General features: G+C 41.2%; 1 protein-coding gene across 1 annotated transcript in view; it reads left to right on the plus strand.

Moving 5' to 3' along the window:
- The window catches only part of PRR12 (proline rich 12), a 638,795-nt gene that overhangs the window by 171,741 nt on the left and 447,662 nt on the right, over positions 1-19,392 (plus strand). Inside the window, exon 2 of the mRNA XM_085616148.1 lies at positions 3,302-3,414. Within this exon, the coding sequence (XP_085472274.1) occupies positions 3,302-3,414 (113 nt within the window). The remainder of the gene's footprint in view (positions 1-3,301; positions 3,415-19,392) is intronic.

Here is a 19,392-nt window from a genome sequence, read left to right on the forward strand (position 1 = left end):
AGGTAGAAAAGTATCCGTTGGTATCCTTAGATGAGGAATGCTCCACTCATGAGCTTAGAGCACTTAGAAGCAACTCATGGGGATCTAGTGACTGATACTCTTTCCTAACAGTTATGTTTTTTTAAACTATTGACTTTTGTATGCAAGTAAAGTTATTGGAAAATATTATCGCCTTACAGACACTCTTATGTATTCTGCTGCTTATTGTTATTTAACTCCTATGTAACCAGCTTCTCTTGGTTCTTGCATAGATGTGAATATCTATGTTGTCAATAAGGTCAAGGTCATTTCTATGAACTCTAGATATTCGTCTGGGTGAAAGCCTCTTGACTTCTCTTAAGAGAATCAGGTTCTCCTTTTGAAGTGATGTTAGCTAAGGAAAAATAAAGAATTATGCCGGGGGTGAAGGAGCATTTGATTCACTTGACATGTATGTTCACTCAACTCCATTAGTAGTAGCCCATTAAGTTCAGACCTTTGCCTGTTTTTGAGAAGGGTGCTGAGATATCAGAGTGGTTTTATTTGCTACATTGGGCATCCAATTTATTCCATAAAGTATTGCTATTGATGTGACTGTGTTTATTTACATTTGAAAGGAAGTCACCGCAGGCCCTTGCATGTGTCAACCATGCCAACTGCAACTGAATAACAGTTTATTGTAGTTTTTCCAGCAATACACAAATTTTTTTGATGGGAATTGATGAAAATTCATAATAAAATCACAAAATGTTATGCCTTACTTTTTCTTAAGTAGTGTTGCCCTGCAAGAACCCACCCCACTCCGTAGCATATCCATTGGAGTTTGCTGGTTATTTTGGTTTTAAGGACCTGACTGACTTCAGAGTCCACAGCACATCTAAGCACCACACATGCACACTGCTGTCCGTTCTTTTCTTTCCAAGCCTTCAGATGTGGATCTGGAGATCCGCTTCTTTTCTTCATTTTGAAGAGATTTTTCTCTCAAATCTAATAATGTGCAAGGGAACATGGACCTTTTCAGGCATATGCTAGAGGCTTGATTTTTATTTTGGCAGCGCCATTGCTCCGCTATCTACACAGGCTTCCCAGCTCTTTTGAGGTCAGACCATGGCCCCAACAGACAGTTCCCAGGCCTCCAGTGTAGCCTCCATCGCAGTCCTTCGCCCCTTTGGCAACTACCTCAAAACCTCTTCAGTATTTAGTGGCACACAGCCACACTGTAGGAGGTATAATCTGCCACTTCCTTCAGGGGTTGCAGAGCATCACATTCAACAAATGGGTCCTTCAAATCATTCACCCTGCCGTTCTGTTTGAGTTGCCATACCTTCTACTTATATCAGAGCAGCTTTCAGAGGATCACCTGCCTGTTTTGCATCAAGAGGTGAAGACTCTTGTGGTCTGAGGCACCTCAGTATGGAGCACAAGTCCTCACCCACCAAACGATGGCATGCTTAATCTTCGGGCTGGGGCTGCAATGCCCGACAGGCCCTGTAAACTGTGCCTTTGCCGGTGTTCTTTTTCATAATAGCCTCTGAGCCAGATCTGTCCAACCCAATGTTACTGCAAAAAATAGATTGACCAGTAGATTGCCAAAACCTTGTACCCCCCTCCAACAAGAGCGAATTATTTATTTGCAGGCACCCTCTCATAAGATTAAAACGTTTTGGAGCTGATGGGATGGGAATAAATGTTCACAAAGATCTGGAGAATAGGTCAACCTGTTTCTTGCGTTGTGTAGTCCCCTACATGATCAGTGACAATACATCAGGACCACAAGTGTTTGCATAATCTACGTGAGGGGATGTCTTAGTCAGTATATATGAAAAGCCCACTCCTACTGACCCAATCCAGGTATCAACAATCTCAAACACATTGTAAAATACCCCTTAGTTGTCGCCTGCATTTAGGGAACCAGTATTGGTGCCACGTATGACCCGAATCCTCAAAGGAATCAGGCCCATTGTTAACTCATTGAGTTTAGAACATTAAAGCCAGTTATTTGTCTCCCTCAAGATCATAGCCTCATCTACCATAGATTATGGTTTCTGATAGGAGTGGTCTTTTCAAGCATACTGACTAAGACAACTGCTCTTATAGATTAAGCAAGCACTTGTTGCCCTGAAGAATTGCCACTGATTCTGTAGGGGACTACAGAAGGCAAGAAACATGTTGACCTACTCTCCTGATCTTTAGGAATATTAATTCCCTTCAGGGCCAAAATATTTTTAATGTTTCCATGCAAATAAAGAATTCGCTCCAGGAGGCTTTACTTAATTTGAATCGCTTTATTTTTCCCTAATCTCCTGGCCAATCTACTTTGCAGTAATATTGGTTCGCACAGATCCATCTTAGTGGCTATATGGAAAAAGAACACTGTGAAAGAGCCCTTTGCCAGCCCGAAGAGGAACACAGCCCCATGATGAAGCATGCCACCATTTGGTGGATGAAGATTTTTGGTCCGCAACTGAATTGCTTCTGATGACCTTATTGACACACACCATTCTCTCAAAAAAACATTTTCAGTATAAAGTGACATGCATCATCCCAAAACCCCCTGGAAATTATGCAATTAGTTGCACACCTGTCGTAAGCTTGTTGAATTGTATTCTCAATTTACCTCCTAATTGTTCCTAATGCATAAACAACTATGTTGTTTGCTTATGATGTTTTTTGACTGTTGTTTTATGTATTTGCACCTATTATATTGGTGGCTTGGCTTTACTTTAAAGTCAATGTGGGCTAAAATTAAATTGTATTGTAAACTCTTAAATGCTCATGAATGATTGTTCTAACCAATAAAAATGTATGCCTGCTAATGCAGAATCTCTGGAAAATCACTGAGTGGGTTTTTGTCCTTTATGCAAAAGTTATCCATCTGCCTTGCAAATTTAGTTAACATTTGTTGTAGTAGAATTTTCCAGCTCTGTGATTAAGGGGTAGGAAGATTTAATGAAATAAAGTAATTATAAGACCACATACAATTTTCCTTCCCCATAATATTTAATCTCTTAAGACAAAGTTTGACAAAACAGTCAATCACTCAGACCAAATTAGTGGCTGATTTGTGCAGATTGGTTCGTAGCGCCTATATAAGTTTATAGGCCATCACAACATTTGCTATTGTAGAGGTTGGGATGTGGCATTAGCTGCATGCCAGATTGCTCCACACAGGAAGCAAAAAGGGGGATGACGTGGTGGTATTAATTTGTCATATAAATCCATTATTTGTGATTGCTCTAGCCAAATAATCTTATTGTTAGACAAAACATTTAGGTAAATGCTTGAAATATTTAACTTGATATGCTTTTTGTTCTCTCAACAGTTTGGTCTATGGAGGGTCCAGAAGTTCTCACCCCGAAACAGATATTTTGCACAGACAGGCGTATGGTACCCCTCACCCTTTGCAGGGCTATGCAACCAACCACCACCCCGCAGGTAAACCATGTAGGCCACCTTTCTTACTACACCTTTCTCATGATGTTTTCAGTGACTTCTTATGTATAGTGCCCTAGGTCTGTTAGTTGGAACTGTCCGTTCTGCCCGTCTCTCTACCTCCTTCCTGCTCTGCCCGATTTCCTTTTGTTTTTTCAGTGCATTTATTTTTCTCCAACCCTTTCTCCACGTCTTTGTTCGAGTACCACCTCATCGTTTTCTTCATTTTCGAATTCACTGGCTCAGTTTCGTTCTCTCCGTTATGCGATCCTTACTCAACCATTCGTTCATCCTAGAGCTGTTCTTTGTTGTAATCTAAAAGATTCTTATCTGGTAGTTATATTTTCATACTGGGGATTTTTACAGCAGTTCAGTACGTAGCCATGGCCTTTGGAAAGATTAGAAAAAAGGAAAAAATGAAGGCTTTGCCAGCCACCTTAATTAGAATTTCGTACATTTTCAAAGGGCACGTTAGAGAAGGAAGGTTATGTATGGATAATGGAACATAAGAGAAGCATTTTAGTTCGAGAATGTGTAGGAGTTACAGTGATATTGCGTTATGAGAGCTGTAGATTGAAGTTCTAACTCCCTGTATTTTTTAAAAGAGAAATAACATTATACTTATATAAATGTATAGAGCACTTCTAATACCGATTTATTAGTCCTGGCGCTTATATAAGCAAAACTTCATTATTCACATCAAGGGAAATGAAGTGTGTACAGTCATGTTTTAGGGACATTTGTTTCTGTGAACAAATAGTGTGTGGTGTGCAAAGAAAGTGTATGAGTGATGCATAAATAGCCTGCCAGCTCTGAAGAAGCTCTGTCCCTTCCTCATTTTTGTAGGATTTCCCAGACAACCGACTAGGTTTGCATCAGCAGACCACAGGGAGCTCTATGTATCGCACAAACCTCTGCTGGAGGTACAGTGGAATGACCCTTTTTGAAAGAGGCAACCAATGCAGTGTCTTAAGGCCTCCGATGCAGAGGAGTGACTTGGACATTGTAATGCTAATCTGGCAGCAGCAGTTTGAATTCTATAATGCTGCTTCAAAATATAATCTTGAGAACCTAAAAAAAGTGTGAAACAATAGTCCAGCTTACTTAAGATGGTGAACTGTACTACCAGAGGTCGCGTCTGAGCCGGAAGAAGTGGTAGAATTTTTTGTATCACTCAATATGGAGAAGCCTGAGGATGACACCTTATTTACTTTACTTATTAGTGGCAGATCTTCATTCGCCCAAAAGCCAAAGTTCCCAATATTGGCTAAACACCAGAAGGAAGCTCTCTCGAGCATTGCACGAAATTTTAGTTTTATCACCATTGAATTGCTGAGCATTCATGGATCACTAAGCTGAAATTTCCCTCATACAACTATAAAAAACAAGCATTGGCATAGCCAATAGGTCTAGCTTTTGGGACCCTATAAGTGTTTAGCCATGCAACAGTTGATGTTGTTGCACCAAGGATATTGTGCTGCATACCTAAATACTTATAAGGTCCCAAAAGCGAGACCTATGGGCTATGCCAATGCTTGTTATGATTGACTCTTTACAAAATCAATAAACTTGATTATCAAAAAAATAACAAGCAAGCAAGTAACAAGAAAGCTAACAAATGATGATCAAGGGGCTGAACCAAAGCCCACTCTAAATATTGGTATTGTATACAACAGGTTTTCAACAACAGACAGCTAAATGTTGTTCCTAGGCAAGACCTAAAGAATGTACCTCTGAAAGCTACAAACGGGGGGCATGGCTAAGGAATTAAGTTTTGAAGGGCAGATTTGTTTTGGGGAGGTGAAGTCAATTCCCAATCGGCCCATGGTCTACCAATATGTATGCATTTGTTTTACTTCTACAACCCTAAAACACTTAAAACCAGGACAATGCTCTAGCACAGTTGTTATGGCTACATTTAGAGGTCACAAACAGACCCCTCTCATAACAAAGTTTAAAATGTTAAAGGACCTACAGATCTAATGATTTATTCAGCAAGTAGAAAGTAGCTTATGGTTCTCACATTTCCTTCAGAGACCTGTGTGTTATATGCTGGTTACGGGGTTAATGACTCTGTTGCTGAGATCTTTGTGCAAAGAACTATGAATCATTGCAGGTTTTAACTCAGTCTTTCGTTCTGCAAAGGTTAATGAAATGTGAGCCACTGAATTGTGTACTAATCACGTCCTATTATTTACGCCCATAAAGACAATTCTGTTAGATCACGGGCTATTTAAAGTGTCATCAGTTGTCTAATTACATGCACAGACCGTAACACCTTACATAAATACAGAGCGTGAGAAAGTAAAATGCTTTCATATTTCAGTTTATGCTTTGGTCAACATATTAAGTGTGTGTTTGCTTCTCCTCTTGGGCTGCTAGCAAGGCGAGGTAGTGTCCAGATGTGTTTACTCTGAAATCACACACCTGTCCTCTGATGGGACACAACTTAGTCAAAACGTTCTTTTAAGTGTGGCACTTGTAACATAGCACGTTGGCACTGAAGGTGGATACATGCATCCACTTACAGGCTACTATGCCTCATGACAAAACACAAATTGAATGTTGCTTGTCCTAGTATTAGCAAAATGTACAGATCAGCCTGCAGGTGGCTACGTTAGGCCCCTGATACCCCATATGCAAGATTGAAATTTGGTCTGGAATAAGAACAGCTGCGGGAACCAGAATCGAGGAGGTTCAAACTCTAATCTACCAGTGATCATTGCACTAGAATGTTGGTATAAGGGTGTCTGGCTATAGATGCCCCGCCTGAAAACATAAGATTACTTGAAAAGAGTCCTGCATTCTGCATCTATGTTGCTAAATGTATGACTGCTGGTGTCTTTGGTTAAAGGGCAGTATAGATGATAAGTTAAATAAATAACAGTTTGCTTTGCGAATTTCAACTATGCTGTTTAAAACTATTATATTTAATGAGAAATATTTCCAAACAAAACAATAAGATGCTCGTCCTGCTCTTCAAGTCTACTCCCTTAGAAACGTAAGCCACACCTGCTATAATAACCCATACCTTATGCATGCAGTTCCTAACCTATGAATTCAATAAATTAACTTTTTGTGACGCTTTAAGGGACGCTCGTTTATTTTTCATTACACTTAAACAACTTGTTTTCGGTTTATGCCACCCATATAATGTACCAGCATATCATTAACATGTGATTAGATTTGTCCTGAGAGGTTTTCTCCTAGATCACCAATGCATACACACCTCTAGATGAGATCAATCAATCAATCAATCAATCGAGACTTTATTTCGGTATTATTTCACACCATAAAAGTACACATATACAACACATTTAATATTAACATTTATCATACTTAAAAAACATTCATAGTACATGAGGCAAATAACATATAAGAGTAAAGTGCAAATAGTGTCAGGTTTGGTAGGTGTTTTTTAAAGAAATCTTCCAGAGGATAAACTGATCATAAACTGAACAGTGGAACGTCATTGATCCAGACAATTTCTCATTTTGACAGTTAATTTTAAATATTCTATTACATGTAAAACACTATCACTATACAGGAGCTGAAGATACACAAGGGCTGGTCTAATTTGATTAAAATTAAGTTTTTTTAAAAGGGCAACAAGATAACGTCTACGCGGGTATTCATAAAATTTACATAAAAATATAAAATGCAGCATATCCTGTGGAGACAATCCGTCGCAGCCACAGGGAGCAGCAGTCTTATTAAAAATATCTAGTTTTGGTCTGATTAAAAGGTGGTGAAAAATATTGATCCTGAACCTTGTCAGTAAAATTTTTTCATGCGAAGTGAAACTGCCCATTAAATACGGTTCCATTGTATCACAGGTTTTAAGAATCACGTATTTTCTGATACTGGGTTTCATAAGCTCCACCCCTTCTCTTTGGGCCACCCTATCCATAAAAAAAGCTTGCTTAATTGCAACCACGTCCCCCTTTACAATCACGCCTGGGTTTTCAAACAGATTCAGACGGCCAAACCTGAAAAAGCAAGATTTCAAATATTTCAGCCAGGGGACGCACATTGAGTTATCCTGGGATACAAGGTCTTCCACAATTAGATGGGTAAGCGGTATATCTTTGTTTAACCACAGATTTACCCAACAGATCAGTGGCCTTAGGGCAAATATATCACATAAATACTTTATCCCCAATTCTTCATGCACTGCCATATTCGGTGTACTACTGGGAACGCAAAGTAGACGTTTAAGAAAATTATTTTCTGCGACCTGTAAGTGTTCTCCATTTACGTAACCCCATAATTCGCTACCGTATACAGAGGTAGCTACTGATTTAGCATTATAAAGTTTAATCATTGCATTAGTTGGCTTCTTCCCCAATTTTGTAGCAAAATTAAAAATAGAGGCATTTGCCCTTAACTTTTCCCCCTTTTTTTTAGCCAGATGAGGACCCCAACTAAGCTTGGAGTCAAATAAGACACCGTGATATGAAAATGATTGTGTAGTGGGGATTAAAGCTTCATCTAGTTTAAAAACAAAGTTCTTTTTTGGTTGACGGCCAACATGCATAATATATGATTTGGCATTATTGACCATTAAGTCTCTATCCGACATAAAAATATTAAAAGCGTTTAGGAGAGCCTGGAGCCCCTTCTCCGTTCTAGAGATTAAAACCGCATCGTCTGCGTATAAGAGAACTGGAATACTCCGCCTGCCAACTCTAGGGCAGTCTGCCTGAACCTCCTGTAGAACAACATCTAGATCATTAATATAAAAGTTAAAAAGAAATGGGGCGATAATACAGCCCTGCTGAAAGACTCCCTTCTTAATGTCAAAGTTACCAGTAGTATCCCCATTTGCAGAGTACCTAACGTTTGCACTGGTATTACTGTGCAGGTCCACCAGAAAATCAACAATCCCCCTGTCCACCCCCTTCTCCCTCATGGTCTGCCACAGCCTTCCCCTGTTAACACAGTCGAAGGCTGATGACAGATCCATGAAGGCCAGGTGGACAGTCCCCTTCTGAACAACCGTATATTTACTCAGAACCAGAAAGAGATTAAGGCACTGAGTTATGGTAGAGCGTCCACTGCAGAATCCATACTGAGAGATTGACATAATATCATTGTCATTCGCCCAACATGACAATCCCCGCAGCAGGATTCTCCCCATGATCTTGACCATAGAATCGATCAATGAAATTGGTCGGTAGCAAAGAGGGCTGCCCTTGTCTCCTTTCTTAAACACCGGAACAATCGTTGATAACCCCCATGCCAAAGGACAACCCAATTTAGCAGCTGCATTAAAAACTGCAACCAAGATGGGGCCCCAGAAACTCGGGTCAGACTCATACAGGTCTGGGGGGATCCCGTCAGGTCCTGGAGCTTTCCTAGCTGTCAATCCCTCTATGGCCTCCATAACCTCACTTCTGTTGAACTTAATAGTATCTCCCCTAACACACAGTTTTAAATTAGTTTTTACAGGGAGAGCGGAGTAATACAGTTGTTTAAAATGGTGTTCCCACTCCTCTTTGGTTATGCAACAAACTAAACCATCACCAGGATCTTCTACCAAAAATGGTTTTTTAACTAGCGCCCAGAATCTGGAACTGCTTTTTAGGGTGGCGGGGTCAAGTATCTCGCTCCAAGCCTCCTCTCTTAAAGTCTCCTTATGAGATGCAGTAACAGATTTATATTCTCTCCTACATAGTTTTACATCCTCCTGGATTCTCGGTTTAACTGCCAGGGCTCTCCTGAGATTGCGAGCGGCTTTGGAGCAGTCATGATTAAACCATCTTGGGCCACATTTCTCCATATTATTTGCGGGGACCAACAACAGCTTAGACACCTTCTCCGTCAGGTTATGATATGCAGTAAGAACCTGCCTTGGGTCTCCCCCCCTCACATATACAGGTCTTTATATCTTCAGTGCATTTATCTATAATATTTTTATATAGTTGGTCTTGTGTGACCATTGACCATTTAAGTCGCCTCCTCCCATCAGTTGTACTCAGCCTGCCTGAACTGCAGATCTGTTTTTCCATATTAATCCAGGGGCCCTTTAGGCGAATTGTCAGGGGGTTATGATCACTAAAGTCACTCTGAACTATTTTGAACGAATCCAAGAAGGTCTGCATTGGTACTGACAAAAGCATATAGTCAATAATGGTGCCCCTGCCATGCCCTTTGAAAGTAGGGATATCAAAGCATTTTGAAGGATCCCTAAGTGTCATTGCCAAAACAAGATCTACATTGTTCAATAAGTCGTTACAAAGTTCCCCATCTACCGTATGTTCCAGATGTAAACCACCCAGGCGCTCACACTGCAGGTCTGTTAGACATTTCCTCAAAGGGTCACCACACGGGTGTACATTAAAGTCACCCATGATCATGAGGTTATGAGTAAAATCCTTCATAGAAGTAGTAATAAAAACATGCAACGCAGTTATTGAACTAGACGTTGAGCTAACATTAGGGGCGTTATAAAAATTCACCAGACCAGCCGAACAGTTTTCACCAGTTAAAACTAGGCCCATCATTCCAGAATGATGTGTTGTGATTCTACGGGTGTTGCAGGGGAGTGTAATAGAGACAAAGGTCACCAGTCCCCCCTTTGATCTACCTCTAAATGATGGTGTAGCTGGCACATAAAAGGCCTTATATCCTTCTATGAACATGTCGCACTCTACCGACCAGGTCTCCTGTAGACAAATTACCTTGAATTGTTTGATATAATTAACCCAAATAGCATCCGCCATCTTAGCAGCCAGTCCCGCGATATTCCATGAGACAACATTACTGGTCATTGCTTTTCCCTGTTAATTTACAGCAGGTGCTAAGTCGCCTATTACTTCAGTGCCCTGTCCCGTAGGTGCTTTATGTCAGTCGCACATCTAAAGTCCAGATAGCACTTCATACCTATTCTGTGTATTAACATTAGACCCATGGTGAAAGTGGCCAACAAAATTAGTCCCGTTCTGAGCCTTGACAACATTACCAAACCCACGTGATTTTCCAGTGTTATATACAGATTGGGTATTCGTCATCGGGGTCTGAGATTCAACCGCAGGGCTGATTAACATTTGCGGTGGTGAATTTTTGCACAAATGCGTATAAAAATACCCCAGTGGGCAAACACATATACTATTCTCGTTATATATAAGTGTGGATGCTCTTAAGAGTACAGTTGCCACATGTTGGGGATGTTTAAAATTCACAACGACACAATCCCCATTTCCTTGCTTTTTAGACTGACCTAATCAGTCCACCATCCTGACTGCCATTATCTGATTAAGGTATGGAATTGGGAAGCCACAGTTTTTATTGAGCCATGCGACTGTCTTGTTTTTAAGTGAATCATGCGATTCACCATACGGTGAGGCAGGATGGGAGCCACAAGGTGGAACATTAGTGAGGACTACCACATACGGTGCACAGTCAGGTGGCAAGTTGAGATAGCGATTGGTCCTGGAAGGTCTATGATCTAATCTAGACCTGAGGGCTATATTAGGGGCTATATTATGTTGCGTCAGCGGGGCAGGTATTACTAAAGTATCTGGGGTAATTAATGTCTTGTTCACTGAAGTGGCTCCTTCAACAGTGTTGCCAGTATTACAAGTATTCTGATAACCTTTATCACTCGTCACGTCTCTCAGCCCTTCTACCGTAACCTTATCCTTAGCCCTATCGCTTGTGACCGCTGCCAAGTGTATAGATACGAGACCACCTAGCCTAGCCACCTCCGTCGTCAGGGTGTCTATCTTGGTGGTCAGAGGTCTGATTATCTCCTCTAACCTCTCCTCTAACTTTGCCTCTAGGTTTTTGATAAGAATGGCAATCTGGTCAGTATTCATAATCGGACCACTTTCAGTGTTTCCATCAAAGACGAAAGGGTTTAAAGTTGGACCAGTACAAGTTGACTGATCCAGCTCACATCTTTTTTTGTTGTGTTTTGCCCCCCGTTTAGGAAGCGCTTTCCTACAGTTTCGCACTGGCCTTGAGACTAATGGCATTTCCTTTATTACCTCATTTGCCATGTTATGTTCGTCTGAGTGAACCTCAACATTCACCACCATTAGCGTCATTACATTTTCAGTGGCTGTGTTATTCGTTGAAGCCTCACACTCGGTATCCACCACTGGTAAGTGCAACTCCACCAATGCCGGTGCTGGGCTCTCCCTCCCTAGCGAAGCACGCCGGTCACTATTAATCTGGCTTACTCTCTTTACCAGATAATTATCAATAGTTCCCTGGCCGATAGCATATATTTCATTATTGGATCGCGGCATACTAGACAAATATAGGTAACAGTAAATTAAAAAGTAAATCTAACTATAGTCGGTCTCACAAGATATATACACCACAACAATCTAAAAGCAGTGGGCTAGACAAGATGGTCCAATCTCGATTGATTTGAGCCCACAATAAGTCACACAATGTCTCACAGAAATTACTTGCCGCATGGAATGTTTCCTCGAGGCTTAGGGGGGTGGCCCAACCTGACCCCTAACGGCCACACAACAGCCCGCCCTTTGCCCGGGCTTTGCCCGGCGCAGCCCGCGCGCTGTCCCGCGATGCGGGAGGAAGGCAGTTCTAAATAGCGCCGCCAGGCGCGTAGGCGTCGTTTCTTGGTGTAGCCCCCTGAGCGCTGGGCAGTCTGAGCATTGGAGTCCCTCCGCACTGCGGCCGCGAGGGATTGTCGATGCGGCGGCGGGAGGGACACCCAAGGAGATCTGGAGCACCCTGCTCAGCAGGTACACGGCACGGGTAAGCTTCTGTGCGGTTCTCTTGTGAGGTCTTGCGTTTCAAACAATATCAGACTCACCGGTAATGCCGCCCTCCTGCCACTCTCCTGCCTTAATCCACACTCGAATCACTTGGCCTTCAGTGCTTCTAGGATTCACTGCCCAGCCTGCTTGTTGGAACCACGCTGCTGCACTTCTCTGCACTTGACCACCTTTCTGCGCACGAAGCATAGAGCCTCCACTCAGCAGCTGCTGTTAAGCAGAAAAGATGAAAAAAGGGGCGGATGTAGCCTCCACACTCCGTTCAGCACTCAGCGGTCAGCTGTGAGGGATATTGAGACCGAAGCCGACGAAAGTCAATATCCAGCACCATGCATTTAAACCCTACACCATCAACTGCGTTCTCCGTCGCCGAATACCGCCGGGAAGCGGCCAGGACAGCAGCCGCTCCGCTCCGTGGAGGCAGCGCTGGCTCTAGGGTGCGCGATCTAAGTTTTCAGCCCGCAGCTACTCGGCATCCGCTCACACCACGCCACGCCAATCCAGCAAAGCAAGATGAGATTTTTTAAACATTAAAGTAAACCATGGAAATAATGACAAGAAATGTAATGTATTTACGAGTTTTTAAATAACGTGATTACCATACTCCACAGCGTAGCATAAATGATTCCATGTTGGTAAAGTAGAAGAGTGAAAATAGTACAACGACTAGCGTGCAATAACCAGAGATTCTGAGTTATCCCCTCAGTATTATACAAACAAGTCGAAGCAGCGGTAGCTGGTGTTCAATACCAAAATCAGATTTGCAGTAGTATGAACACTCACATTACCTTGAGTTTCGCTTCGCTATTCAGAATGATAGTTTTCTGTTCTATGTAGTTAAAGAAGGTCTTTTTTTTCTCTGTAAATGCTCAGCACAGGAAGTGATTCAATCATCATATGACTGACCTTGAGTTTAACCAATGAGAAAGCGGGTAGGTTGCTGGACAGAAAAAGTTGACCGGCCATCTTTGTAAAGGGTCCAACTAGCGCCTCTCTCAAGTGTAGTGGAAAGTTGAACGTTTGTACACGTTTTCATAGTGCGGGACAAACATTCTTCCGTAATTAAGAATTAAATAGAGCAGAAATGCCTCTTGGAAAATAATGTTAGAAATGGTCGCAGAAGTGATTGGCATCTTAGCGCTGTCACCCCGAATTTCCTGTACTAACTCCAGCTGAAAACTCTCCTGTTGTGTACTTGAATAGCTCGCCGGTCTAGGCTTTTACTTTAGGCTCGGGTACTCGTGGTCCTGCTGAATTTAAAATGAGATATACATGACCTCAAAATACAAAGAGAAAACGGGGAGCGAAAGAGATACACGCACTGAATTTGGAACAAGACGGTAATGTACGTGCGGGCGCGAATGGGAGTTGTGTGCGCGCGCGCGCGAAAGAGCTCAGCAACAGCACGAGCTTGTGCGCGTAATAGCAAGCTGGTGGCCGGCAAAAGCCTTTTAGAGGCACTTGAAAAACCCGCTTACTAAATGTCTCTCCAGACCAGCGCATGCGCTGGCTCTAGCGAGACCTTGGTACAAGCCGGTAATGTACATGCGGGCGCGAACGGGAGTTGTGTGTGCGCAAAGGTGAAAGAGCTCAGCAACAGCGCGCGCTTGTGCGCGTAATAGCAAGCTAGTGGCCAGCAAAAGCCTTTTAGCAGCACTTGAAAAACCTGCTTACTAAATGTCTCGCCAGACCAGCACATGCGCTGGCTCTAGCGAGACCTAAAAAGGTGTCCAGCTTGTAAGGCATAGTCCAATCTACAGAAATGATCAGTTGCATTTCTTCTGCAAAATTATATATGTTGCACTGTGAGATCTAATCAGATGTGCCAGGGACATAGATGGAGATTAAACAGAGTCCGGCTCAGAACAGAGCATAGAGGGCCAGGTTGCTCCAAAGCTTTATGTTTAGACTGGAAAAAAAGAGAGCTGTATTACCTGGCAACAGTTGTTCGTTTAAGATTTACACCAGTTTAGAGCTTCCCTTTGATACCTGCCTCTCCCAACCTGGAGAGCAAAGTAGCATGGAACAGCAGACAGATGGAGTAATATCAGGGCCACAAAATGGTCCTGGATCTGCCAACCTTTTCGGTTATTCATTATCAAGACAAGCGTTGTTTCAATCCCATGTGCAGGTCAAAAGCCAGATTGAGCAATGTCTAGCAGATGGTATTGTAAACAACCTGAAATCAGCCTATTCACATTATTCTACAGAATGTTTGGTGGGAATGGCAGTAAAGACACCAACAGAAATAACTTGGCTCTTGCGGCTCCACATTCAGCTTTTTTAGCACAGGAGTCACCAGAGCCTTTTTCATTCTGCCCCGACAAGGATTTATTACAAATGGCCAAAAAAAGGTTTGGCCAAAGAAGGTGGACATTACCTTCCAACTCATTGGATAAATAGGATCCAGTGGTGAGACTGAGGAAATGGAATAGGCGTTTTCTAGGAAAGATTCGAAATTCATCTTCTCAAAATTGACAAAAGCGGTATATCATTTGAGTATACCACAGCATCATTACACTCCAACTGATTTTGACCTATTGCAAGGATAGTTGTAACTAAAGTATTTGCTTGCGCACATCTGTCACATATTATGGCAATTTTGTTCCTCAAAAAAGTTCAGACCGGTGATCTAGAAGATATTGAGAGTGTTCAAATGGTTGTGACAAACACGAGGGACCAACTATAGAGCGTAGAATAGAAAATATATTTTTTGCATATTCATGGCACCTGGAATTTCTTTCAAACAATATAGGATTAGATTCTTGTCAACATTTTAAAGAAGCCCACATGGAACATGGGTATCCCATAAAATTCAAACTGTTATACAGTGTACATACTCGGTTTCTCCTTTAACATATGATGTGTAGTATATCTATTTGCATTCAACGTATAAGTGTCTTTAAAACAATGGGTGTATATCTTTTAATTTTACTGACACTGCTATACCTAGATGGATTGTTTTTGAACGTTCCTTTTTAAAGGATTTTTCTTTTCAGAATGTGATTTATGTCTAATTGTACTTTCATATCTAATAACCCTATTTTAAAATATTCCCAAAATCTACTGTATAATACATTCATTAAGGATCTAACTCCATTTCAATGCTTTTTATCCTCTACTATTTGGTATAATAAATTTCTTAACTATAAGGGCAAGTCATTCTACTACAAACATTGGAAGGAGAAGGGTATTATTTTTGTACATCAATTAATTTCTCAATGCTCTGTTACTCCCTTCCTTGATTTGTAAATGCGTTTTCATTTACCTGCAGCTTCTCTAAATGAATACCTTTTAATTTCAGCTGCGTTACAATCTGTTAGCTCTTTTTGACCTTCCTGCTACCCTACCTTCCCTTACTCCCCCGACACCGTTGTACAGTCTATTTCCTGTGTATAAATCTAAAGCCGCTCTTGTTTATAAAATATTGTTGTTGCATTTAACCGAGAGACCTAAATCTCCTACTGAACTTGCTTGGGAAATAGATTTATCTCTTTCATTTTCTATCTCTGTCTGGGATAAATTATGGTCTAAGTTATTTAAAATTTCTGCTGCTGCCCGTATAACTCAATCTTTGTATTTTATATATAATAGAGCTGTTATTACCCCTGGTTGCATACCCAAGTTCTCCCCTTCCACATCTCCACTAGGTTGGTCCCGCTCTAAGCATACGGGCACTTTGAGACATCTACTTTATGATTGCTCTAATGTTTTAACTTTTTGGGAGTCTGTTTGGTCAACTTGCATGCATATTTTTAATTGTAATTTGATATCATTTCATAATGTTTTTTTAGGTTCTTCATCACCTGATTTGGATGACTCCAATTCTATTTCTTTATTGTTCGATCTTTTTATTGCATTGGCGTTTAAAGTCATTCTATCTTCTTGGAAAGACAATTCGAAAATATCTACATTAATGTGGTGGAATTTTATTTGTGATGAACATCGCATTGCCAATGTTTCTTCTTCTGTTCTTTCTAAAAAAAAATAATTTGATCTTCTCTGGTTGCCTTTTACATCCTATCTTTCTTCACATGCTCCTATGCCTTAATTTTGTATTTTTATTTCCTTGGCTTATATCCTTCCTTCTTTTTTTTTTTTTTTTTTTTTCTCTCTAGTTCTTTTTCTTCACTTTTTTTCTTTACTATTTGATTATTTATGGTATTTTGATATTAATTGATCTTTTTTTTAATAATTTGTGAATAAGATGTTTATTTTATGCTTGATTGTATTCTTATGATAATTTTGTGTCTACTTCTCTTAAAAACTCAATAAAATTCTTAAACAAAAAAAAAACAATGGGTGTAAAAGTATTATTAGTATGTTCGTTTTAAAGAAGTAATGTATAGAGTTCCAATGTAGCAAATCACACAGGATAAACCCTTTATGCCTGTGTCCAGAACAAGGGTGTGGTGTAAGAATTAATACAAACGTTCTGTGGGTCTCCTTTCCTTTCTGTACAGGTGTACTCCTTTCGTGAGCACCTGTATTTAACACATTAATTTCTCATAAATCCAAACAAACAGGACCTTTCGAAGTGCAAAATTGTATTATTGTTATTCCGCTGGCTGGTTTAACAATACATGAAAGTGCAGTCGGTGCAGAGCTTTTAGGTGCAAGTCGTGTAAACAGTCACATTTGATATATATATATGCATTTCTGGGATGTTTCCCATTCACACACATTTCCAAGTTAAATCTGAGTATTGCTTGGTGTTCCCAATTAGTACTTTGAAGGACAATCTCTGAGTTAGTGTTGACGTTTAAAACCAAACTACAGATTAAATGGGTCTCCTCAGGAGAGAACCACCGTCCAAAACCTCGATTCTTCAGTCAATTAGTTCACTTGCTGAGGTCGCAACAGGGCCACGTCTATGACTCGTCAAGGAGCAAACTAATCCTTCTATTAACTAAAAAAAACGCCCAGGTCACTTTATACCGGATCGCTATGCACACAAAATTCTTCCCTCAGAGATGTTACTGGGGCTGCTTTCCAGCACTAAAAAAACTCAGTGTTGGGATCTGGTTTTGTGCCAACTATTTAAGGGTTTAGATTAGGGCTATGCTTTTGAGGCGGGGCTAGTGTTAAGGGTAGGAATAAGTGTATCATAGGTTGTATGTAAACGTATGAAATACATTTTCATCTTAAAATAATTTATTGTAGCAGTTTTTTATGGGTTCTGATGTTAATAAAATATCTTTCTGCAGGTTTTCTCTGTAGTGGTTTTCATCAAAAGGTATTTCTATTTGGAGATATTCTTTGTAATGACAGTGGTTCGTCATTTTCAAGCTCCAGCCTCCTGTAAGATAACTAATTACTGTCCCACCTTTAGGCAGTGAGGAGATTTCACTCTGGCCATCAGGATCAATAGGAGATGGGGAGACCCAATGTACCTGCTGTCTTAAATCGTACATACCATGGCCTCGTACAAGTTGCGAACTCAATATGTCCTTATTTGAACATACTGCAGTCCTGCTGTAGAGAGAGCCTTTAGAGCATGTTGTATCTTATATAGAATAGGCCACGTTACAACGCATGCGTTTAGAACGCATTCCATTACAACGCCATCATTACAACGACTGCATTGTTACATCGCGTACTACTACAATGCAAGTTATTACAACAGCTTGCTGTAGAGGGGTGTGCTGGATGTTGGAATATTATAATTTACTATTCCAACTCCAGTCTGTGCAACAGTAGGGAAGGCGTTGGATTTGAAATCCAACACCTTCTGCCCCCTACAGCAAGTCGTCGTAACGACTTGCATTGTAATGGAATGCGATGTAACAACGTGGCCGTTGTAATGACCGCGTTGTAATGGCATGCGTGGTAAACGACCTTTAATATATATATATATATATATATATATATGTGTGTGTGTGTATTTATATACACATATGTCTAAACATACACATATATACACCTACCTACACACACTCAGATAACCCACGTTTCCATAGAAAATAGTATTCTAGGCATGTGTGCTGTAGATACAAATGCTTTGCATACTCCTGCCATCTAGTGTTGGGTGCGGAAGTTTGCAAGTTGTTTTTCTTCGAAGGAGTCTTTACAGTCATGAGGTAAGGTGACTCCTCCTTTCGGTGATAGTGCTCATGGGCATCGACTCCATTGTTAGATAGTTTTTTTCGCCATTGGCTTCGGACGTGTATTGCTGCACCTCGGTTTGAAAACCGTTCTTTGGGTTCCCCCCAGTGAGCAATCCACTCTACCCTCGATGGTATTGTTTCCATACATGTTTTCCTGTTCTCCTCGTAATGCTCGACGAACTCTCCATTTTCAATCAAAAACCTCATGGGCAACCGTGGAGCCTTGCCCTTTAGGCCTGCCTTCTGCCGATGGAACGGACTCCATTCCAATTCTGTCCTGAGTGCTACACCATGTACTCTTGCAACGACCTACATTGAGTTTGTAACTTGTGCCTCTCTTCGGACCACAAGGAGGAAGACTGCGACGCTTGTAAGTCATTTCAATCCAAGAAGAGACTATGCGATCGTTGGTCTCGAAAGAGATGCAGCGCCAAAGCATCCAATACACTCCGGATATCTTCGTGGAAGAATCCGATCAAGAAGAGAACGAAGCGTCTGCCACCGAAGAAGAGGCCCTTTTCGTTCCAGAGTCCGATTCTGAGCTCTAGATCAATCTGGAGTCTGAAGATGTGCCTGTGGCACAGGGTGCCGTGAGTACTGAAAATCCCTTGCCCTCTAAATCCTCTTTCAAACCACATAAGGCTACAGCACGACCTCTGCCTTCTGGCCAAGGTCAGCACCGTAACAATGTTTTTGACGCCCCACCTCTCAGCTCGGAACCAAAACAAAAAGTCAAGTCTTTTGGATCGGGACTGAGTCAGACGAAATTGCCTTCGGATCCAAAATCATCAGGCTTCAAGGACAAATCTAGTTCGGAGCCAAAACCCTCCGCTTCAAAACACAAACATGGTTCGGAGCCGAAACACTTAAAGACAAGTTGATTTCGACTCCAAAATGCAAGGACAATGTTCTCAAGCCTCCAGAACCAATTTTAGACTTTCTTATAGCCAAATTGGATCCCAAACAAAAGAAAATTTATATTAATCCGGATACTAGACACATTTTGGCAAAAAATCCAGCAAAACACAAGCTTCCTGCAGAGGACACTTCTGATAGGATTCCCTTAAAGAAGAAGGAGGACATGGCTCCTAGCCCTATTTATCCAGCCCCACAACCCTCTC

Source organism: Triturus cristatus, chromosome 7 (assembly GCF_964204655.1).
Source record: "Triturus cristatus chromosome 7, aTriCri1.1, whole genome shotgun sequence".
Lineage (NCBI taxonomy): Eukaryota > Metazoa > Chordata > Amphibia > Caudata > Salamandridae > Triturus > Triturus cristatus.